The sequence below is a fragment of the Cebus imitator genome, unplaced genomic scaffold (assembly GCF_001604975.1).
Source record: "Cebus imitator isolate Cc_AM_T3 unplaced genomic scaffold, Cebus_imitator-1.0 Scaffold39, whole genome shotgun sequence".
NCBI classification, from domain to species: Eukaryota; Metazoa; Chordata; class Mammalia; order Primates; family Cebidae; genus Cebus; species Cebus imitator.
Genome location: NW_016107354.1, coordinates 2,366,433 through 2,391,370, shown reverse-complemented (window position 1 = coordinate 2,391,370; position 24,938 = coordinate 2,366,433). Strand labels below are relative to the sequence as shown.

The 24,938-nt window shown below is 43.6% G+C and overlaps 1 protein-coding gene across 1 annotated transcript in view; it reads right to left on the bottom strand.

The window, feature by feature from the left end:
• The window catches only part of PARVA (parvin alpha), a 151,115-nt gene extending 130,694 nt beyond the window's left edge, over positions 1-20,421 (bottom strand). Inside the window, exon 1 of the mRNA XM_017525754.2 lies at positions 20,108-20,421. Within this exon, the coding sequence (XP_017381243.1) occupies positions 20,108-20,363 (256 nt within the window). The 5' untranslated portion in view covers positions 20,364-20,421. The remainder of the gene's footprint in view (positions 1-20,107) is intronic.
• Between the last annotated feature and the right edge of the window lie 4,517 nt (positions 20,422-24,938).

Here is a 24,938-nt window from a genome sequence, read left to right as displayed (position 1 = left end):
GTAGAGAGAAAAAAATTTTAAAGTGTATACAAACTAAAAACAACAACAAAACACAAAACATTTTTGGAAATGAATACGTTAAAATGCAAACAGTGTTTATCTAGGTCAGTGCTACACAGAGTGTGATCTGCAGCCCAGCATCAGCCTGGGAACTGTTTGCTACCTGTCCATGACAAGGCAGTTTATTCATGCATAAAATGAGGATAAAAACAGAACCTATCTCATAGTTACTCATTGGGTTCGGCAGGATTAAATAAATCAATAAATACAACGCGTTAGAACACGAAAAGCTCTAAATAAGCGCCCACTATTATTATTACAAGTCATGGGCATGGGTGACAGCCGCAGTCAGACCGTATCTCCCAATGTCTTATTTGCAACATGGGTCAAGAGGAATGGTATATGTGATAATAACAGCAAGTAATATTAAGTGTTTTATATGGCCCAGTTCCATGTCAAGCACTTAACATGAATTAGCTCCTTAATTATTAACACTAGAGATCGGGTACTGAGTTCTTATGCCTATTTTGTAGATGGGAAAACCAAGATTCAAAGAAATGAACTGACATGCCCAGGGTCACCAAGCTATTAGGTCTCCCTCCCTCCAGGGCACTAGGCTAGGCACAGGAGGACAGGGGTCCCTAGAAGCTAGACTGTGAACCCCTTATAAAAGTAGAAATGCCCTCTCATTTCTGGGGGTTCACAGTCTAGGCTCTAGGGACCCCTGGCCTCCTGTGCCTAGCCCAGTCAGGGCTCTTACAATAGCCAGGTTCACCAGCCTATTCAAAAGACCAGGCCAAAATAAAAATCCAGAACTTGTTTCCAGCCAGGGCCCTCAGCTGGTCCCTGTCACACAGGCCAGCAAACAGCAACTGGTCTTCCTCCACAACCTGGTTGGGGTGCTGTTCCCAGGGAGTGATCTAAGTCCCAAGGAAGGCAGCTCTTGGAATATAACAGAGGATGCAGGGGCTGGTGAGTCATTCAACACTCCCTCCTCAGCATGGCTTTGGATGTGATTTATTATCTTCATCCTTTGGGTGTCTGCTCCTAGTTGGCTGGGGGCTGGTCGCGCAGTCATCCCTAAAAGGAAATCAGCCTGTTAACAAGTCCCATCTCTCCCTGCCAAATGGACTGGAAGCAGAGGGAAGGGCACTGGCAGGGCCAGCTGTTTCGGGGCCTGGAGGAATTTGAGGGGGCAGAGAGGCCTGTGATGGGCTAGTGGAACACTTAGCAACCAGGGGTTCAGACCTCCATGTGGGGATGCTCTTCCGTGACTTCCTTCTCTAGTCAGAAATCGGGGCCCTCCGCATTCAGAGAAGTATGAAATCTCTAAACATTTATCCTCAAAGTTGAAGGAAAAAATAAAAAAGACCTTCCCCCAGAAAACGGGGCAGCTAATTGAGAGTGGAGAGATGGTTAAGAACACACAGGATTTCACCTTGAAATTCAGAACATCATTTCTGGACCAACGTAGGAGCCTGAGAATTTGTTGCCTAAAAATATGTGGCCAAAGAGAAGTATTTCCAATAAAATTAGAGATCAGGATAACTTTCAGTTTCCACCCTCTCTTTTCAAGACTGAATTTTTAACAAGAAATAAGAGTTTTACTAAAATGTGTGTAGGTGTTTTCCTTCCCTAGCATTTCCTTTTTGGAGAGCAACGTGGTAAAATACAGCAAAATCTAAACTTAAAAACGTTTTGCCTCAGCAATTCCACCTCTAAGAATTTATTGTGCAGATAAACTGACATAGAATATTGTTTGCAAGCATGTTTAATAGAGCATTGTTCAGAATAGCAAAACACTAAAAAATAATTTAAGCTGGGTACAGTGGCTCATGCCTGTAGTCCCAGCTACCGGAGAGGCCAAGGCAGGAGGATCACTTGAGCCCAAGAGTTCAAGTCCAGCCTGGGCAACATAGCAATACCCCATCTCTAAAAATAATAATAATAAAGAAAGATATGATCACATTATCTCCAGTCTATTAAAAAACTTAAATGTTCATCAATAGGGAACTAAACACCTTTATGCATTGAGTGGCACATCCAAGCAATGCATAAAGCTGTTTATAAAAATGAGGTCAATCCCCATGTGAAACATACCCAGGACAAATATGTACGTGAAAAAGAACAAACTGCTGAACGCTCTTAACAGCAGTATTGCAGTTGCATATAAACAAATACATATGTTTGCAAAACAAGCACTTCTGACAGGCTACACTATTACCGTCAAAGCCTGGAAGTGAGAAAGAAGGGGCCCTTACTTTTTAGTTTATATTTCTATCCTTTAAAAATTCTGTTTTACCATAAACCTAAACAGTTTTAGCCAGGTTAATACACTTAGAAGTAATAATATCAACTGGTTAAACATACTCTGAACAAGAGGAAGTTCCATGAAAGCAAAGACATAGAGCCTGGGCCACGCCTGGCAGCGGATCCTATTTCTGGAATGGCCACTGAAGGCCAGGCCCTGTTTTAAACACTTCACAGGTATCAATTCCTTTCATCTTCAAGGCAACCTTATGAGACAGGTGCTAGTCATGCCATTTTGCAGATGAGGAGTCTGGAGCTCAGAGAGAATGATGAACCAGTCCCAGGTGACACAGCCAGTGTGTGCTAGGACCAGGCTCTTTGCTTCCAGGACCCGGACACCAACCGCCCAGGCTTGCCTTGCAATCAACATTTGTTGAACAAATGGACAAACTACCAGCACCTTTAAAAACTAGAGAAATGGCAAATTATTAAACAGTTTCTATTGCCACTGTTAATTTATCACTGTTAATAATTATTGATGAATGAAAAATAAATACTTCAGAAAAGTCAGCTGTGTTATAGGGGGCAAAGAGTTAGACTTCAGTATGGAGAAACCAAATTGAAATCCCTGTTCTACCAATCAATAGCTGGGAGATCTTGGACAAGTCACTTCACTTCTCTGGGCCTCAGTTTCTTCATCTGTAAAATGGGGACCTCCCAGGTTCCTGTAAGGATTAAATGTGATATCGTACATGGAGGCCCTTAGGTGCTTGGCATATGTTGGATACGTATATAAATAAAAGGACAAGATGCTGAAGATGGAATAGGCTATATGCTCAGAGCATTGCCAAGCATAATCTTTCTTTGTCAACCTTCTGAATTTTTAAAGAGAACTGAAAATCTTATATTCACACATATTCCAATGATCTGAATAGGAAAGCAGGGTTTTAATTGTTCTGATCCTGCCTCCAAAATATTGATTTAGGACATTTAATACCATCTCCAAATGCCAGGTTTAATTTGCATTGGGTCAGGAGCTAGGCTGCCAAGTGTTGGCTGTTGATTTTAGGAGAATTGGGAGGTCCTCCTGGTCAGCCGTGAGCAAGCTTCACCTGGGACTCAAGAGAATTGGTCAGTGGAGGAGGTCGAGTCTTTGATGGATTTTCACCGTTTAATTAAAGTGCACCTGGGGTGTGGGCTTTCAAGCAAGATATAAGTCATGGGTTGAACAACTAACCCAGGCTGAGCCAATCTGGCCAGGACAGAGCCCAGACTCTGGCCTGGCCTCACCGTCACCCAGGAAGCCTGTGCTTCTACCTTTTAGAGGGTCCAGGGCCCATTTTCAGCAGCCTGATTCTCAGGCACTAAGCACTGCCTCCAGGAGTATCTCAGAATCAGAGTTCAATAGCTGACCAATGACTCCCAGAGTCCCAGAAGACCTGCGTAAAGCTGTTTTTCAGTAAACATGTTTGACGCTCTTAGTTTACTATCTGGGGACTACAGAAAGTCTACACTCATCATTCACTAAAGTCTTTTTTTAAAATCATACAGTTGACCCTTGAACAACACCAGTTTGAGCTTTGAGGACTTTTTTCAACTCATATGTGGAGTTTTTTCAACCAAACATGGATAGAAAAGAAAGTATTTGCAACATGCAAAACCCATGGGAAAACCTTCATAGGGCCCGCCCGCCCTCCCTCTCTCCCTCCCTCTTTCTTTCTTTCTTTCTTTCTTTCTTTCTTTCTTTCTTTCTTTCTTTCTTTCTTAAGACTTGAACAACACCAGTTTGAGCTGTGAGGACCCACTTATATGTGGATTTTTTTCAACCAAACATGAATCGAAAATAAAGTATTTGCAACATGCAAAAACCATGGAAAAACCTCCATAGGGCCCTTCCTCCCTCTCTCTCCCTCTCTCTCCCTCTCTCTCCCTGTCTTTCCTTCCTTCCTTCCCCCCTTCCTTCCTTCCTTCCTTCCTTCCTTCCTTCCTTCCTTCCTTCCTTCCTTCCTTCCTTCCTTTCTTTTTCTTTCTTTCTTTATTTTTTGAGACAGAGTTTCACTCTTGTTGCCCCGGCTGGAGTGCAATGGCGGCGTGATCTTGGCTCACCACAACCTTCGCCTCCTGGGTTCAAGCGATTCTCCTGCCTAAGCCTCCTGAGTAGCTGGGTTAAAGGCATGAGCAGCCACCACGCCTGGCTAATTCTGTATTTTTAGTAGAGATGGGGTTTCACCATGTTGGTCAAGCTGTTTTCAAATTCCTGACGGCTGGTGATCCGCCCGCCTCATCTCCCAAAGTGCTGGGATTACATGTGTGAGCCACCACGCCCAGCCTACAGGGCCTTTTCATATAGGTTGCTTCCATAGAACTGACTGCAGGACTTGCGTGTGCTTGGATCTGGGTATAAACAGGGGTCCTGGGACCAATCTCCCGTGTATACAGGGGGATGACTGTAATCATAATGGAAAATTTCAGATATATCTGGAGTAGACAGAATACTACAGCAACTTTCCACATTCTACAATACACCCACCACCATTCTACAATACAGAACAACTTGTGCCTACTCTTGATTCCATGTTCACCTTGACCCCTACGCTGCATTATGTGCTACAAATCCTAGACATTTTATCGTGTCATTCACAAACATTTCAGTAAGTACCTCGAAAAAAAAAATAACCGCATCATTCTTACACTCAGTAAGTTAACAAAGATTCCTTAATATCATCAGATATCCCATGAGTGTTTACATTTTCTTGATAGTCTCCTAAGTGACTTGTAGAAGTTGCTTTGTTTGAAACAGGATTCAAACGACTGGCTGGGTTTTGACTTTAAATTGTGTCTCTGGTGGCTTTGGATTTTTCATCTTTTTTCCTCTTCCCTTCAATCCCTTCCTAGCACAGTGGTTGTGTGGGGAGCATTCAAAGCCCAGTGATACTTCTCTTAATAATATAGCCTTGGACATGGAACCAAGCTCTCTGCTTCAGCTTCCTCACCTGAAAAATGAAAATAACAATAATTCCCTATCCAATAGCGTATTGTAAAAATTCAATAAAATAGAACATGTAAAATGCTTAGAATAGTGGCTGGCATAGAGCAAATACTTGCTTAATATTGGTTTTTATTGTTTTTCTTTTTCTGAAAGGCAGTGACTTCAGCAGCATCTAGGCAACCAAATGTAGTTATATGTAGGAAGAAAACTGAGTAAAAACCTGTGCAACCACACATTTTCCCCAGGCCTCTGAGCTACTGTTCAGAGGAAGGTGGAAGAGTGTGCCACTCAAGAGAGCTTCTGCAGCCAGACTGTCTGGGTTCAAATCCATGTCTTCCACTTGCTACCAGTAGCAAAATGAAGCATGTGTTTGCCCAAACCCATTTCCTTTCCCCCAGGGCCAAGAACAAAATTATGTTTCTCTTGCACTTAGGTGTGGCCACATAGCTGAGTTCTGGCCACCAGGAAGTGGCAGATGTGACATCCACCACATTCAGACTGGTCCCCCAAGACCTCCCACTGAGTCCTTGCTTTCTTTCTCACCCACCAGCTGAGTGATGAAGACTTGAAGAACCTTCAGGAAGGCAGAGCCATAAGATGAAAGGGGCCTGGATCCCTGAATGACCATGTGGAAGACAACTCAATCAAAAACAATGCCACCAGGTTCTGCTGCAAGCAAGAAATAAGCTTACTATGTTAAGCTTCCAAGAACCTGGGGCTTATCTGTTACAGCAACTAATGTTATCTTAACTAGTACACTAGCTTTGACTTTGGGCAAGTTACCCAGCCCCTCTGCGCCTCAGTTTCCTCATCTGTAAAGGGGCAAAGATGCCAATAATATTAATACCTATTTTTTGAGGTTGTTGGGAGGACCAAATACATTAGCAAATGCAAAGCCACCACATTGCCTGGCCCATAATAGCACTTTATAAGTGCTTGTCCCTGATGCACTTATATTATTATTGTTGTTGTTATTAATAATATTATTTGAAAAACAATGGTACATCATCGAGAATGTCTACATTGCACTTATGTGTAAATATTTGCTAGTTTTCTGGTATTATTTTTTCTTTTTTTTACAATTTGAGGTTAAAATTCTTTCCAGCCAACAATTTCCAATTTGACAATAAAAGCCAGTGATGTAACAGGATTGTGACAATTTTCTTCACAGGAAATATTTCAAGAGCACAGTCATTCTGCAAGATGTAACACCTAATACAAGATGCAGCATGTCTCTGGTGTCCTAGTCAGGGTTAAAAAATGGGAGAAGGAGACCCACAGTGCGTACCTTTCTGGGTTAACAGCTAGATATCTCATAAGGCTCAGGACTGAGGAGATGTGCACTGAACTCTGTAAAGTTTTAAAATATACTTGGGTGTATATTCCTAGGTATATATCTAAGACAAATAAAAATATATGTTCACACTGAAACTTGTACATGAAAATTCATAGTCACATTATTCATAATTGCCAAAAAGTACGAACATCCAAGTGTTCATCAACTGATAAATAAAAAGGTGGCATATCCAAATAATATTTTGTAGCCATAAAAAGGAATAAAGTGGCCAGGTGTGGTAGCTCATTCCTGTAATCCCAGCACTTTGGGAAGCCAAGGCAGGCAGATCACTTGAGGTCAAGAGTTCAAGACCAGCCTGGCCAACATGGTGAAGCCCTAGCTCTACTAAAAATATAAAAGTTATCTGGGCGTGGTGTCTGTAATCCCAGCTACTTGGGAGGCTGAGACAGGAGAATTGCTCGAACCCAAGAGGCAGAGGTTGCAGTGAGCTGAGATCGCACCACTGCACTCCAGCCTGGGTGACAGAATGAGACTCCATCTCAAAAAAAAAAAAGGAATGAAGTACTGATACATGCTACAACATAGAGGAAACCTTGAAAACATTATGCTAACTGTAAAGGCCAGTCACAAAACACCATATAGTCTATTATTCCATTCCATATATTATTCTATTATTCCATTCCATATATATGTTATTCCATTATTACAATAATATATATTATTCCATTTCCATGGAGTGTCCAGAGTAGGCAAATCCAGAGAGACAGAAAGTAGATTAGTGAAGACTTGGGGTTAGGAAATGGGGAGGGGAGGGGTAGTGACTGCTAATTGGTACAGGGTTGCTTTTTGGGAGGATGAAAATGCTCTAAAATTGATTGTGGCAATGGTTGCACAACTATGAATATACTAAAAACTACTGAATTATGCCTTTAAATGGGTGAATTGTATCTCAATAAAGCCGCTATATTAAAAAAGTGCCCAATCCTCCAAATGGGTCAGACCACCTCTCGTCTGGACTTGAGCTTCCATCAGAAGGCAGAGCACATTCCCAGCTCATAAGAAGTCTTTGGGAATTCCGTGCTCTGTGTTAAAATCCAGGTCCATCTCTGTGTGCAAGTGATGATGACATGACACACACATGCTAATGAGTCTGAAGTGAAGATGAGGGGTCATGGCTGGAAGTGTAGCTTGGGGAGTTACCAGCATATACAGGTAGGAGATTAAATTGTCGTCCACACTCACATGAAAACTGATAACCCATTGATACCAACCCTGCACAAACACAGCCTTCCAACCCAGAGATATAAGCAGGAGTGTTGTTTTTCTTTTTCACACAAAAGCATAAGCTAGACCATGAATCACACTTCCTAGAACCAGTAACACTGAAAGGGCTAGGTAGCTAGGAGCCCAAATTACTTAAATTGATGTCATATCATCTGAAGAGGTGACATTTAGATCTCACAAACTGAACGACAATTGCCATCTAGCCAATTCATGGCCCTGGACTCCTGTTTCCCACCTGCTCCAACACCAATTTAAGCAATTCTGAACTTTGATCTCCACGGCAGAATGTCTCAGATTTATTGAAGCATCAGGTCCCAATTGTGCTAACATCCACCCTGGCAGGGCCATTATGAGGTGTGAAATCTGGGTGCCTATCACCCTGGCCACGTTCAGCACAGTGACAATCAGAAGGAACAAATCAATCTGCCTCTCTGTAGTCATCATGAGAGCCTTGCAATTTACTGTAATGATGGCCATGGAGGAAGTGCAGGCGAAGGGATCATTCTGTTCTCTGGGAACTTGGGCATGTGCTGAAGGAGCTGCTGAGCCCACCAAGAGAGGCCTTGCAACATTCGGCCAAAAGGCAGCTGCTACTCCTTACATGGGGCTATTTCATAACTCGCCTGTATCCTGAGAGCTGCTTTAAAATGGAATTGTGTTACCCTCCTCCTGTGTTTTGCAAACAGCATCAAAACTGTTGGTTCCTGCTGCCCCAGCTTCTCCCAGCTGTCATTATTAATTACCTGTCATCTGCAGGTCTGCCTCACCAGGGCTGGGAGCCAGGGAGAGCTCAGCCTTATGGTAAATAGAAAAATCCCTCCCAACAGAGAGGAAAGTTTATTTCCAAGTCTCAAATGTGGGAGAATGGGATGAGGGAGGCAAGAACCAGGGTCCCTTTGTCAGTCTCCCCATCAACTTCCACTTTGCAGGGCCAGGGAGTTCTGATTCCACATAGAGACTACAGCAGCCTCTGCCCCTTACCTACTCAGCTAGGGTCGTAACCAGCCTGCTACATTCTGCCAGCTTCTGTCCACAGGACTCTGAATCTGAGACCTCACCCTGGACCCTGAGGAGTCTCCTTGATTCAGGACTCAGGCACTTGACAGATGCCAAGAATTCTCTGCTCAGAATCTCTGCACCCTGCCGTCTCGCTGCCCACTCAAAAGACCTGGCATGCCCTGCTTCCTAAATGTGGTGATTAGAACTACAGACCCCCTCCTGAATTCCTCTCTCCTTCCCCATCCCCACCAAGGGCTCCCAACACATCCCACAGCCAAAACCATGCTGGCCAAGACAAAAAATGCTTTCAGAATAACTGTTTTAAATTGAAAAGTCAATTTAATACTGTAATTGGCAGATTAATGATTCTACCTATGAATGTATCCTGGAAAGAAATGAGCACAGAGTCTGCTCCACCTGGGTTTATGTTACTGAGGGAGCAGAAACAGGCCGCCAGCTGTGCCCCTTGGTAGTCCAACATCATCATCCCCAGGAGATGGCCTGCGTTTTCATGAAGAGCCTCATTCATGGCTTCTCAGAGCCAGGCTGCTTTTCACAGAGTAGAAGAGGGGAGTTGCCTCTGGATTTTAAAAGAGGTAAGGGAATGAGTGAACGGAATGGAGTATGATTCAATGATGAAATAAATGTCCTGACACATCCCTCCCAGGGAAAGCATCCACCTCCTCCAGTGACTCCCCAAAAACACTCCCTGAGGTGTCAGGTGTGATAATGATATGCTCCAACTGGCTCAGATTCATTCTTCAGAGATGCAATGAGATACCTGCCTACTGAGTTCTAAGGCAGGTAAAGGAAACTGAGCCCCTGAGGCATCAGCCCAACCCACTCTGTCAAAACCCAGCTGAAACTTGGAAGGTTCCCAAAGCCCATCCCTTCTCTTGTTTCCCTGGAGGGGAAAAGGGTGGAACGGGGATTCCCTTTGTTGGCTTCAAGACCCAGCTTGAAATCACCATGTCTCCTAAGGGCTCCACCTAAATGTGTCTACCGCAGCACTCAGCCCACTGTCTTGCGATTACCTCCCATGTGTCTGTGATTGCCAAGTTTGTTGTAAGTCCAAGAACTCAGAAGTTGGGAGGTGGGGAGAAAAGTGTGCAAGAGAAAGAGACGTCTTGACCAGACCTCCACTGGCTCTCACACAGGAGTGGCGAGGGCTCAGAGGGGAAGAAGGGATGATGGCTGTGCTTCCCAGGCAGCTTCAATGATGGCAATTCCCAAGGCAACCACACCCTGGGCTCTGTCAGAAGGGAGTAGACACTGGGGTGACACACAGGGCCATATATGGATGGCAAGATGGTCACAGAGAATGTTCTCAAATAAAGGCCTGCCTCTGAGCATGTTACCGGCCAGATTGAAAATATCCTCTCCCTGACCCATCACCCTCCCATCCCACCTCTTAGGTAACCTGGTCCTGCCAGCCCAAGGCAAACAGAAACTTTCAGCCTCACAATGTTGGTTTTATTTCCAAGCAACCTATCAGGGAGATCACCCAGACCCAAAGGCAATCATTTCTTCTTGACTATCAGTTTTAACCTACTGATGATAACAAGCTAATTATCACACTCTGACCCTGTAAATGCACTTTTAGGACTTTATCCAAAAGAAAGTACTACGATTTTTTTAAAAAAAGCTTTAAGTTGCATTATTTACAGAATAAGATACCCAGTGATGATTCAGACAGTTAAGAAGAATTTTAGGTAGCCTTTGTTAAGTACTAGGTACTATGCTGGGCACCAAAGACACCAAAGCAAGCAGAATAAACACAACTGTTCCCCTCATGGCGTCTGCAGAGCAAACGAAAAAAAGAAAGGATGCTGCCCAGTGCCTACGCCAGAGGCCTCCGTGTGCTGGCACTCTGGCCCTCAGGCAACGCCCTCATTGGATTTCCTACTGATTTCAGGCTGCACAACCTATTGAAAACCTAACAGAACGTGTTTACATCTACTTTTTTGAAGTATTTTATTTCTGAAATAACAGTAGGGCTTTCCTCAAATGTTGTTCTTTGTTCCATGACAGCAAGTGGAGATTTTAGATGCTTACAAATTTTTACATGAGGATTTCATCTCTTCTCCTGGACTAATGGCTGGAACATAATTATGAACTGTGCTTGTTAACCAAATAGAGATATTCCATGAGACAAGAAGGCTGATTCCTAATATGGAGGTGTCCTTGGGCCAGTGCCCACTTATCCTGGTATCCATCTCCTCCTCCCGACACAGAGGTGCCTTCATTAGTACAGGAAAGAAAGAGGTCTTTGTGATGATGTAATTCCCAGACCACCCTACACAGACAATAAAACTGAATTTGAGAGAAGCCTGGTGAAATAAGAGCTCAGAAATCACAGAATACCAGTGCAGCAAGGGCCTAAGAAGTTATTTAGCCTAATCTTCTAATGTTAGAAATGGGCAAATAACACCAAATGGGGAAGAGATTTGTCTAAGATTACACAGCCAGTTAATGCTGGGCTATTTTCACCAAGGCAAATATGGGGAAATTCATTCCACAGAAATTCTAATATCTATGTGTTTGATGATATTATGATAGGCAGGAGGGCTCTCACCACAGTGTGTGGGACAAGTGGCTGCAATGCAACATGGCCAGTGCTAGCACAGAGTATAGACAAGGGACCACACAGGAGGAAGCATCTCACTCTTCCTGGAGGCACTGTGGAAGGCTTCATGTAGAAGGGGACTTCTGAGTTGGGTCTTTATGAATGAATAGGAGTTAGTTGTATAGAAAAGGGAAAAGGTCTTTCCAGAAATATGGAACAGTATGTAAAAGCACAAACACGTGAAAGAACATGATGTGTCTGGGGGATAAAGAGTGGCTTGCATGGTAAAAAAAAATGGAGATTTCTTGGAAGGGAAATAGAAGACACACCAAAAAGGTAAAGGAAGGAATAGTTGTGAAGGCCTTGGATGGCATGCTAAGACCTTTGTCCTGAAGAGAAGCTATCTTTGTGCTTTAAAAAACAATGTAATGGCAAAAGGAGGAAGAATGGGTTGAACAAAAATGGACCCAAGATAGGAAGCCTAGCTGGGTGGGTAACACGGTATTTCAGGTGGAAAATAGAGTAAAAATTTTGAAAATGAACGATCAATCTAGAGCACTTGTGAGGGCTGAATTAAAGCAGTGATATTTAGATGGTAGACTTAGCAGGATTTCATACGAGATGATTGGACATGGGGAATCAAATGGAGGAGGAGGCAGCAAACCACCCTTGGGTCATGCGCAGGCTGCCATCTATTTTGTACAGCCCGAGTGCTGAGAATGGCTTTTACATTCAGGCTGTTGTACATGCTTCCTTCAATGGCTGAGAGGAAACAAAAGCAGCATATTTTGTAACACATGAAAATCACGTGAAATTCAAATTTCAGCATCCATAACTAAAATTTTATGGGAACACAGCCACATTTGTTCATTTACCTATTGTTTCTGGCAGCAAAGGCAGAACTGAATAGTGCAAACCAGGTCATAGGACTCCTAAAGCCTTAGATATTTACTATCTGGCCCTTTCAGAAAAAGTTGCTGACCTCCTGCAAGATTCCCCAACTCCGTTAAAATCAGCTCATCCTTCCAGTTGCCCAGACCAAAACCTTTGGGGTCATCTAATTCTACTCTTATCTGCCATCCAATCTTTCATCAAGATCTGTTTTATTTTCAAAATATATCCAGAATTTGACACTCACTCGGTCCCTTGCTACCACTCTATTCCTGAACACTACCATCTCTCAGCTGGGTCATTCATTTATTTATTTATTATTTATTGAGACAGAGGCTTACTGGAGTAAGTCTCTGTCACATAGACTGGAGTGCAGTGGTACAAGCACAGCTCACTGCAGTCCTGAACTCCTGGGCTCAAGCTATCCTCCCATGTCAGCCTCCTGAGTAGCTGGGACTACAGCTGTGTATCACCACCCATGGCTAATTTTTTTGTAGAAATGGTGTTTCGCCATGTTGCCCAGGCTGGTCTTGAACTCCTGAGCTCAAGCGATCCATGCACAGGGCCTCCCAAAGTGCTGGGATTACAGGCATAAGCCACCATGCCCAGCCTCATTCTAGAAACTTTTTGCCTCATCTCTCTGCTTCATCTCTGCCCCCTTTAGTCACTTAACACCATCAGTTAAAACAGAAGTGAGATCATGCCACTCCTCTACGCAAAATTTTTCCAAGCCTGCCCATCTAACTCTGAGTAAAGGCCCAAGTCTTACAAGGGCTTCCAGGGCCCTACACAACCTGCCTCTGCCCTTCCTCTCATCACGCCTGAGACCAGCCCCACTTCCACAGTCATGCTTCCTCTCTTCTCCAGTCACATCAACCTCCTTGCTGGTCCTCAGTCATGTACAAGGTCCACACCTGCTTCAAGGTCTTTGCATCTGCCATTCCTTCCACCTGGAAAGTTATTTCCCAAGATATACATATGGCTGTCTCCTTCACCTCCTTCAGATTGGGACTCAAATCTACCCTTCTCAATGAGGCCTTCTCTAGCCATCCTATTTAATATTGTCAACCATCCTCAGACCACAACCCTCCATTTCTATTTTTCTTGCTTTATTCTGCTCTCTAGCACTTACTAACGCTTAAACAAAATACACGTTACCAATTTAATCTCGTTTATTATATTCTCCCCTACTAGAATGTAAGCTCCAGGAAGGCAGGAGTTTTTGTTTTGTTTTCCTTTCTAGCACCTAGTACAGTGCATGGTACATATTAGGCACTCAATAAATAGTTACTGAAAGAATGGAAATAATGGATCAGAAAGTGACTAGGAGATAAGAAAAGAGAAGCCAAGCAGAGATAACTCTTTCAAGGCATCTGGTGAGTAGCTTAAAAGGAAAGCAGTATCAGATTTTCTCCAAATGGGAAAGACTCAAGCATATTTACAGAATGTCAGAGTAACAGAGTGGCCAAAAAAGATGGGAAATGAGAAATAGCATATCTGGCTATGCCAAGTCTGGGAGAAAGCTGAAAGAAATGCCCTTACGAATGAGGAAAGAGGGGACCTCCTTGGAAGGGACTAGAGCCAGAAGGGAGCACAAAAGGACAGTTGCACATATGGATGAGACTGGGCAGATATGGTAGAGAGGGAACTTGAAGGAGCTCATAGCTGGTCTCAATTTTCTATTTGAAGATCCAGGGAAGGGTTTTAGGGGCTGTGGACAATAACATGGATCCAATTGTTCAAGGGGTGCCCCTTGAACAATGCAGGTTTGAATTTCAAGAGTCCACTTACATGTAAATGTTTAAAATAAATGTATTAGAAATTTGAGATTTGCAACAATTTGAAAAAAATTGCAGATGAACCATGTGATCTAGAAATATCAAAAAAATTAAGAAAAAGTTAGATATGCCCAGGAGTTCGAGACCCACCAGGGCAACATAGCGAGACGCTGTCTCTATGAGAAAAGATATATTTTAGAAAAATGAGAATGCATACTGATTAGAAGAAAAGGATAGCTCTGCAGTGCTAAGGGTGCTACTCACTCTAGAAACCATACATTTGTTGCAAGGTTTGTGGATTTTTCTCCAGCAACACTGGGCAGTCAATGATAATCAAGTGGTAAGCACCAGTACTAGTAGAAGAATTATGAAATTAAAGCCTTCATTGGATACTTCAGGTCCTGATCAAAATGTAAAACTCTGGGAGATAAAAACTTAAGTGAATGAGTAAATGACAGGAATGACCAGTGCTGCCAGCCTAATTCTGGTGCCTTCAGCAGACAGATACAATTCAAGATGGTGTTCCTCAAAAGAGCAAGTCTTGATGACAGATTCAGAGAAAGAAAGCTGAAAGTGGACCTCTGGCAAGTAGACTCTGAAACGGTAGTCTAAGAATCCACACAGAAGGGCCATGTCCAACAGAAATGGGATTGAAAACCCAAAAGAAAAAGAAAAAGATCAACAGAGAAAAAAGCCACTTAAGTTACAACTCATAAGAACGGTGTTCTTATGACATCATAAGAAAGACACCATAAGAAAAAGAGGAATGGAGGGTTGTGGTCTGAGGATGGTTGTCATAAAGTGCTGAAATGTGACATCTTGGGAAACAGGAAGATCTCACTCGCAAAGAAAGATCCCTTAACTCCTAAAGAGACAAAATAGTGTCACACAGGTTCCATACAGTCATGGGCTACTAGGCTATTTATAGAACCTGAAAAAGCCATGCAGTTCATAATAAAAAGACTATTTCAAATTTCAAAGACCAATGAAAATTGAGTTGTCAATTTTAATAGGTACCATTATTTGTGCCATGCAATGCATTTTACATTCTCGATCTCATTGAAACTTCACGACTTCCATGTAGAGAAGGAATTCTTAATCTCATTTTATAGATGAAGACACAGAGGCTTACAGGGGTTAAGGAACTTGTCTCAAGTCATAAAATAAATAAGCGGTTGAATCAGAAATCAAATTGAAATTTGTCTGATCCTAAAGACCATGCTTTTAACCCCTATTCTCTCTTGGACTCTAACACTACTTTTTCTTAGGAAAACACAGAAGTGATGACTAGTTGAATGCATTCTTATGAGACTCATAGTCATTCTATGATATAGGTTTCCTTAGGAGGACATTTTTTACATGAAATTATTAACATAATAAAATTGATCCTTGAACAACACAGGTTTGAGCTGCAAGGGTCCACTTACATGCAAATTTTTTCAATAACTATATGGGAAAATGTTTTTGGAGATTTGTGACAATTAGAAAAACCTTGCAGATGAACCATGTAGCCTAGAAATATAAGCAAATCTATTATAAAAAGTTAGAACTTATCGAAATATACACACACACACACAAACACAAACCGTACCTGATGCCATTTGCAGTTGAGAGAAATGTAAACGTAAAGGTGCAGTATTAAATCCTCACTGCACAAAATGAACTGTCGTACATACTGTACTACTGTAATAATTCCACAGCTACCTCCTGTTGCTATTGTGGTGAGCTCAAGTGCTGCAAGTATCTGCTTAAAACACCATGTGATGCTAATCATCTCCACGTGAACAGTTCGTCTCTCCAGTAAATTGTCTATGGCAGTTAAAAGTGATCTCTTGAGGTTCTCGTGTATTTTTCATCATGTTTAGTGCAATACCATAAACCTTGAATAACACCATGGGACTCTAACGAAGTGCCACTAGAGACGCTAGAAGTACTCCCAAGTATAAGAGAAAGTCATGACATTCTAAGAAAAGTTGAATTGCTTGATACGTACCATAGATTGAGGTGTGCAGCTGTGGTTACCCACCATTTCAGATAAATGACGTAAACTTATGGTATTGATAAATGCAGCATAGTTCTGCAAATGTATTTTCCCCTATGATTTTCTTAATAACATTTTCTTTTCTCTGGTTTTCTTTATTGAAAGAATACAGTATGTAATACAAAATATGTGTTGACTGACTGTTATCAGTAAGGTTTCTGGTCAACAGTAGGCTATTAGTAGTTACGTTTTGGGGGAGTTAAAAACTATACACAGATTTTTGACTGTACAGGGGGTCAACATCCATAATCCCCACGTAGTTCAAGGGTCAACTATATTCTAACAAGTATTATATATTTCCATTTGTTGTGTCCAAAGGGGGGACACAGCAGGTATCAAATGAATGAATGGGAGTCCTTGAGCCCAGAATTCTATATCAAAGCATGGAGATAATTTGTGGACAGACTAATGGCAGTGATCCTGAGGAATGACAAGTTCAAGAACACCAGGGAGAAAGCAGAAGAAGGCAGATTCTACAGAGCAGAAAGCTGTGAGCTTATCCAGCATGTAGAGCAAGACCCAGCCTTATTATTACTGAAGTGATGGTTAATGGGGCCCTATACCTACCAATCATCACTTCAGCACTGATCATTGCAATCCAGCACATACTCACTAAGGACAGTCATTTCAGAACAACCCACTGCCTTCTTTGACTGGGCTTGCAGAAACACCATGTGCAGCAGCAAGCAGCTGGAGCTGGGTGGTGGCCAGCCCTTCAGAAGAGGCTATGTGTTCTCCCATTCATCTATTTACAGCCCCTGGATTAGCTGACAGACTGAATGACAGAATCAGGACTGTACAGTGAAATATAACAGGGATGAAAATAAGATCTTGCACTTGGTTTCAAAAACCCAACTGAGTAAATCCAAGATAGGGAAGGGTGTGATTTAGGAGCAACAAATATAAAAATGTCTTTGAGTAAGCTGATAGCAAAGCTCAATGAGAGATCACAATGCGACGTAGCTGGCAGAAGAGCGAAAAGAAACCTTAGCTGCATTAAAAGAACATAGTGTCTGTGCTAGAATAAGGGGGGCGACAGTCCTAATCTGGGCTGGCTGATTTGCATTACAACTGTACTATGGTGACTTCCGGAGAGCTCACTTTGAGCCTGTCTGCTAACAGGCTGATCTGCTAGGTATTCTCCCTTTACCCTGTCCCTACTGTGATCTATTCTCTGCACTGCTCTGTGCCCTAAGGAAGCTGCCTCTATATATTGCATTATCCAGATCCCTTGCTCTGATGACTCCCCACTGGGTTCAGCACCAGTAGGAGATGCAAGGGCAAGAAGAGAGAGAACATGCAGAATGTGCATTTCTTGTGTCACTCTCCTTGCTCCGCCTGCCTATTTCTGGCAGTGGCTGCATCCCTCTATGACTAGAGTTCCTGTCCAGTAGCCCCTCATCCACAGCCCCAGCTTGTAATAGGTTTCACTTTGCTTCCCTTGTCCCTTCAGGCCTTGGAGTGGTAAGTGCTTCTTCCTGTTGCTAGCCCCTAGGGACCTCAGCACCCCTTCTTAGTTCCCTTAACCCTGCCCACAGCTTTGTCAATAGCCCCTTCACTAAATTATTTTCAAAATCTCAACTAAATTGGCCTTCTTTTTCCTGCAGCGACCCTGACTGAAACTAAACAGACAGGATACAAAGGGCCTTAAAATTACGTCTGTGAGGAATAGAGGATGTTGGACCTGGTGGAGAGAAGACTCTAGAAAGCAGGATAGCCTACATCAGCAAGGTATTAATAAAAGTCCACCTTGGACTCATTCTCTGGCTCCACCAAAAGCAGTAGGTATGGAGAGATAAATTTTGGGCTAAATATAAAGTAAACCTTTCTACAGAGTAGGTAAAGATGGTTCTCCTGGTAGGTCATGAGCTTCAATACAGTATTTCTCAGTTGCCCCATCTTAACCTGGATGAGCCTATGTCAGGAAGGCTGTGAGGAGGAAGTTAGAAATATGATCTAGAAAAGAGCTTTCCAAGCCAGGGTCTCATGATTTGCCACCAACTGTAACCTGCTCAATGGGTTACCAAAATAACCAAATTGTGAAGAAACTTTTGTATGTGTTTTGCTACTTCTTGTTTCAATCTAGGGAACAGAAGTCTGGTTCTTCATCAAGTCTGATAATCCTCAACACTGAAGATGCTTTTATACTTTTAGCTAATTTACAAACATAACACATTTTACACATCATCACAGCTTTCAAAAGGTTATTACCAATTCACGGAGCAATCTATTAAAAACATTTTTTAGGGGAGAAGAGAAGTTGATTAATGGTTACAAATATACCATTTGATAGAAAAAATAAGACCTAGTGTTAGTCTGGTAAAATAACTACAGTTTATAATAACCTATTGTATATTTCAAAATATCTAGAATTCCAATGATCCAGCACAGAGAAAAGACAAATATTTAAGGTGATGGATATCCCAAGCACACTGATTTTGTCAGAGGCATGTGAACCAGAGCAACTCCATCTTGAATGGGGCTAGGTAAAATAAGGCTGAGTGAGACCTACTGGGCTGCATTCCCAAAAGGTTAAGCCATTCTAACTTACAGGATGAGATAGGATGTCAGCACAAGATACAGGTCATAAAGACCTTGCTGATAAAACAGGTTGCAGTAAAGAAGCCGGCTAAAACCCACCAAAACCACAAAGACGATGAGAGTGACCTCTGGGCCTTCTCACTGCTACTACACTCCCACCAGCGCCATGACAGTTTACAAATGCCCGATACGGTCTAAAAAGAGGAGGCATGAATAATCCACCCCTTGTTTAGCACATCATCAAGAAATAACCATAAAAATGGGCAACCAGGAGCCCTGGGGGCTGCTCCAACTATGGAGTAACAATTCTTTTATTCCTCTACTTTCTTAACAAACTTGCTTTCACTTTACTGTATGGACTTATCCTGAATTCTTTGTTGCGTGAGATCCAAGAACCCTCTCCTGGGGTCTGAATCGGGACCCCTTTCCTGTAACAATTCGATCTTTACAAATTAAATTATCACATGTGCCCAAAAACTATGTACATCATACATCAATTAAAAAAAGTTTAAAATAAAATTGTTTAACTCAACTTCTATCTCAAGCACCACTGTGCTTGAGAACTGCCACCTCAGTTTTCAAACCAAAAACCAGGATGCAAAATCTGCTCCTGGGGAAAAAATATTCTATGTGCAAACCACTCTGGGGGGAAAAAAAAAAAAAAAGTACAAGGTCTCCTCAATTCACCCTGGTGGGGAGCGGCGAGGGGGAAGGTTTTTGCAAAAGCCCTGAATGCTTGAGTTCACAGCAGGGTCGAGGCCCATGGCTATGTTTGTGTACCTCGCAAGTTTTCTCCTTGGGTGGGAGTTTACTATGTATTATTACACCGAAGGTACTCTAGGTTTGCCAATTTTCCGCTCATTCATTCAACAAACACTCGATGTCCACCTACTCCCATTAACAGAGCCCTTCTCGGCCCTCGGGATGGACAAAAGATCCGAAGAGGCCAACACTGCGACGCCGCTGCCAGAGGACGTCAGCAGGTCCAGGAAACGACCTGATTTTAAGGACCAATGAAGGCAACGAGTGAGAGTGACGGCGCCCAGGAAAGTTGCGGCGGAAACTTGGGAAATGCCAGCCTTCGGGCGCAGAGGGCGGGGCAGGGCCTATAGAACCGCGCCGCCTGCGGGCTGGGGCCCGGCCTGGGCTCGGGTCCCGCCGCCTCCGGCCGCCACACGGCGCCCGCCCACGGCCCGGCGGGGGCGTCGGCCTGGTTCCCGGCCCAGGAAGCCGGCGCCCGGACCGCAGCGAGCGGGCGGGAAGGCCCCGATAACCCGCAAGCCCCGGGCTCGATGGGGTGCGCGCGTCGCTCCTGCCCGACGTGCCCGGGAAGCGCGCGCACGCATTGCCGCGCGCCCCACCGCGCCGGGCACCCGCGTCGCGCACCCGCCCGGCCCCAGCGCCCGGGCCCCTCGGCCCCTCCGGCACCTCAGGCTTCCACCGCCCACCCGGCCCGCCCGGCCGCACTCACCCTCCTTGGCTTTCTTCCTCCGGGCCAGGGTCCCTCCGAGTTTCCCCAAGAAGGAGTCATCTTTCTTGCGGGACGGGGGCGACTTGGGAGTAGGGGACTTGGGGACAGAAGGCGACTTCTGCGGGGAGGTGGCCATGGTGCGGCGCAGGCAGCCGCAGGCCGGCCGGGACGCGGAGCTAGCGCTGGGCTGACGCGGCGGGCGGCGGCGGGACTGAGGCTGCGGCTTTCCAAACGGAAGCGGAATTATTCCAAGCATTTGAGGCAGCTCACGCTCGCCTTTCCCTTCCCTCGCTCCCTCCCTCGCTCCCTCCCTCGCGCCGCCCTCTGCCCTGGAAGGAGCTGCGCTCCGGGGGCTGCACCCTGCGCCCCTGGCCTGCCCCAAGCAGGGAGGATGCCCCAAAACTGTCCCTCGCAGGACACGAGGCCGTGTGTGCTCAGTTCGGGAGCGCTCGAAGCGGAAAGCTTCATTCACCCAGGCTCTGCACCCACCACACAGCCTGGCGCAAAGCAGATCTGAGAACCAACCCAACCCTGTTACTGCCCCAGGGCCTTCCAGCCGGGCTGGCTCTTCCCCAGCACTGCTGCCTGTGGGGTTATCAGACCCACGTCTTGTGCCCACTAGACGCAGCTCCTGGAAGAAATTATTGGAGTGAACCGAAATGTGTCCAGGCCCCACCAAAGTGGGCACAACCAATCACTCTTGAACCTATCCATGACCGCCAACCTCTTATCCCATCCAAGACTGAGAAACTTGGAGAGCACAAGGATGGAGCCAAGGTTTCTTACTCTTGTAAGACATCCGTGTTTCTAGCAGCTCAGTGGCTTATACAAAGGAAGATCCCACATGGTGGCAGAAACATGAATGGGAAAGGCAAAACCATAAGCTCCTACAGGACCTTCCCCCAAATTTACCCTGCCTAAGTAAAAGCAAGAGAGTGACAACCAGACTCTGGAGATAACAGGGGAGTAACACAAAGTGCAGTGTTGGCAGGACTCATACTGGAATGATTGAAAAGGCATGTTATTTATTGTGCCTGCGCACCTCAAGTTCTCACTTGGGCTCTTTGTCCCTCTGTCTCTCTCTCACACACACAGACTCACAGCGCCTTGGCAACTGTTTCCTCCTTGTGGCCCCTTCCCTCTAGGCTACAGCTGATTGAACCTGGGTGAACACCTGAGCCAAAGGGCGCTACTGCTTTCCTGGAGAGCAGCCTATCAGCTAGCCCCACTTAAGACTGTGCCCTAAGCTGGGGAGACTGTTGTCAGAATGTCCACGTGACTGATGATCATTCGCAGTCAAGACTGGGGTCGCTGTTTCTAGCCACGTGCATGCTAACTAGTAGGGAAACAAAACAAAACAAAACAAAAATGGAACGAAGAAGTGTGCTCAGGAAGCCACGTGGTCTGAGGAATGGAAACCATGGGGAGTAACTGCCTGGACCTTGAATCTTTTCCCAGACCCCACTCTCGCTTCCTGTCAGGGCCAGCTGCAATTCCTTCCCAGAAGATGTTACTCAGCCTTTTATTAACCCATCCACCTTTCCTTAGACTAAATAAACTGACAAGCAGCAGTTCCTGAGTAGAACTAAAATTTAATCAACAAAATAGTCAGTAGGTTCTCAACACTGTATAGGTTCATTTTATCTTTGCTTGAGAGCCATAATTTTACTTTTTTTTTTAATTTTAATTCTACTTTAGTTGGTGCCTCTTACCTAGAAGCAGAGAAGTCATGATGTCTGCTAGCCTGGGAAGATTACTACAACTCCTCCCAGCCAATAAATCTTAAAGGGATGGTGAGAAGCCAAAATAGAACTGTGTTTTGATTACAACATTAATCATTTTTGTTCAGGATATCAGATATAGGACATCTTCAAAAGCTTATCTCCAGCCCCGGGAGCTCTTGTCAGGGAATTAAGAGACACGTAGCTCAGTAGCTGTGTGATCTTGAGAAGGTTTACTCCCTTTTCTGAGTCTCCGTTTCCTCATCTACAAAATGAAATGGTTGGTACAGAATGGTGGTTCTCAAACTCGATTGTGCATCACAGTCCCCTAGGACTTTGTTACATTCACAGGCCCCATCTCCAGAAATCCTGATTCAGTAGATCTCAGGCGAAACCAAGGGGTAGGTATGTTTTAAACAGACTACATCAGGTAATTTCAATGTACTAATAGCTGATTCACATACTGATGTCTTGCCACTTAGGGCTACTTTCAGCTCTAACAGTCTGTGGTTCTCTCTTCTTTCAAAAATTGCTAATATCTGTATGCAAGGCTTAGTCCTAAATGTGGCATAATCAAATTACCCTTGGAGATGCCTTCAATTGCCCATGCATGCTTTTGCATATATAATACTCCTCAGTAATTGTTATGTATACTAACTTTGAAAGCCACTGAGCAACGTTAAATGGAAGAATAAAGTCTTGATTGTTGACTGGTAGCTCCCAGAAAATATCAGCAAAAATAAGCTGTGGAAGAAGGCAAAGCTGCTTTTTTTGTACACCATGATAAGGAGAGCCCTGCCTTGCCAGAGTCTTAGTAGCATCTTGGAGTGGGGGAAGGCAAAGGAGGGATATTTATAAGGTTTTAGAATCTTGATTAAGACAGGCCTTTCAGTGTGGTGGTGCTTGATTAAGTTTGACTAAGGATCATGATATAATAGTTTAGGACTGGTAGACTCGAAACAAAGCTTTCCTAGAGTCTTGCAGAGTAAATAGTCTTTTTAATGCTATCTATTAAAAAGTCTAATGGGTTTATGTTCATCTCAATGAAATTTGGGGGCGAGTTATTGAAAAGAATAAGAACGTTATTCATAACTTTTATCTTCCTGGGCAAGAAATTTTTGGAAGATAGACGGGAACGATCAAGACCTGTTAATGTACGCAGTAACCTGCATTGGTGTGAATGGTTTGCAAGGCCTCAATATTATGCCAATATCTTGTTATTCAAGCATTTCTATGTGTGAGATCATTATCAATCTCTTTGGAAAGACCAGTAGGAATGGGTGATGAATCATAAATCAGTGCTGCTCACAGCTTACTCTGCAAACCGTTATTGATCTGAATACCGTTATTAGCCAATGATAAATGTAGAAATTAAGAGCTTTTAGAAACTTTATAGCAATTTAACAACCTTATGTCTGTTTAATCTAATAATGAGAATCAGAAGCTTATATTTTGAATATCTTTACATTCAATTTTGCTAGTAATTTTTATTTTTATTTTATTTACAAAAATATTGCTCTGCGATGAATTGGTCCTTTAGCAGAGATTGCTTGAGAAGCTGTGTTCTACATTGTTCCTGTTTACTTACAGAGTTCATCTACTCACTTTTGATATGCTTTTAGAATCCTTAAGAATGTGAATTGATCTGGTTTTTGTTTGGAAGATTAAATGAGATAATCTATGGGAAAGCACCATCTCTGGGTCTGGCACTGAAGTCGACTGAATCTAAGTCTTACTTAGTCAGAGACATGCTGCATGCTGTTCTTGGATAAGATGAGGAGAAGACCTTGTACCAGCTTCCTCCAATCTAATTGGTATTTACAATTATGTCCCCACCGAACAGCAGCCCTGTTCATGCTTGGTCATTGTTTTCATCTTACACAAGGGGTTAGATTATAAGGACAGATCATCAATTAAATGTGTGTTATGTGAGACTCTGCTGAATCTCTAGGCAGCCTCTTCTTGAAACTGGGGCCTAGACACACCACACTGGAAGAGAATAAACTCAGGTTCCAATCTTAGCTCAGCAGCCAGGTGATCTTGGATAAATCTCTTCCCTTGCTGCATTAATTTTTCCCATCATGTATAAAATGAAGCCAAGGCAGTACCAAGTAAAGCCAACCATCATACATACCTTATGATCAGCAATTTCAATTATAGGTTATACCCAACAAAAATGAGTACCTGTTTACACCCAGATACAGGCTCTAGAAAGTTCACAGAAGCACCATTCAAGTGCCTGTTAACAGCTGAATTGATGAATTGTGATAGTCACAGCAATGAGAGTGAACAATTTGCAACTACAGGCACAACAGGAATGTATCTCACAATATAACGTTGAGCGAAAGAAACCAGACACAAAAGAGCACATAATGTATAATTCTATTTACATAAAGTTCACAAACAGGCAAAACTACTCCATAATGTTAGAAGTCAGGATATTGATTAGCCTTGGACGGGTTAGTGACTAGAATGGGGTGGGCAGCATGAGGAAGACCACTAGAGTTGGTCATGTTCTGTTTCCTGATCTGTGTACTGGTTACATGGATATATTCACTTTTAAAATCCAATGGGGCATACACTTAGTACTTTCAGCATGCATTTTCTGTATATATTTTATACTTCAATAAAAATCTACTGCTGGGCATGGTGGCTCACACCTGTAATCCCAGCACTTTGAGAGGCCAAGGGGGGTGGATCACGTGAGTTCGGAGTTCAAAGCCAGCCTGGAAAACATGCAAAAACCTGTCTCTACAAAAAATACAAAAATTAGCCAGGTATGGTGGTGTGCACCTGTAGTCCCAGCTAATCAGGAGGCTGAGTTGTAAAGATGGCTTGAGCCAAGGAGGCAAAGTCTGCAGGGAGCCGATATTGGACCACTGCACTCCAGGCTGGGCAACAGAGCCAGACCCTGACTCAAAAACAAACAAACAAAAATTATGAACTTATCACAAACATGATTAATTTTTCAAAATGAAGCCATGGGACTATAGGTTTCACTTTGTAAAATGAAGCCATGGGAGTGTAGGATTTCTTTTATGTCTAGTCTCCTCCAAATCCCTGGGTGGCCCATGTTACTCAAAACTTCATAGTTCAGGCTGGGCATGGTG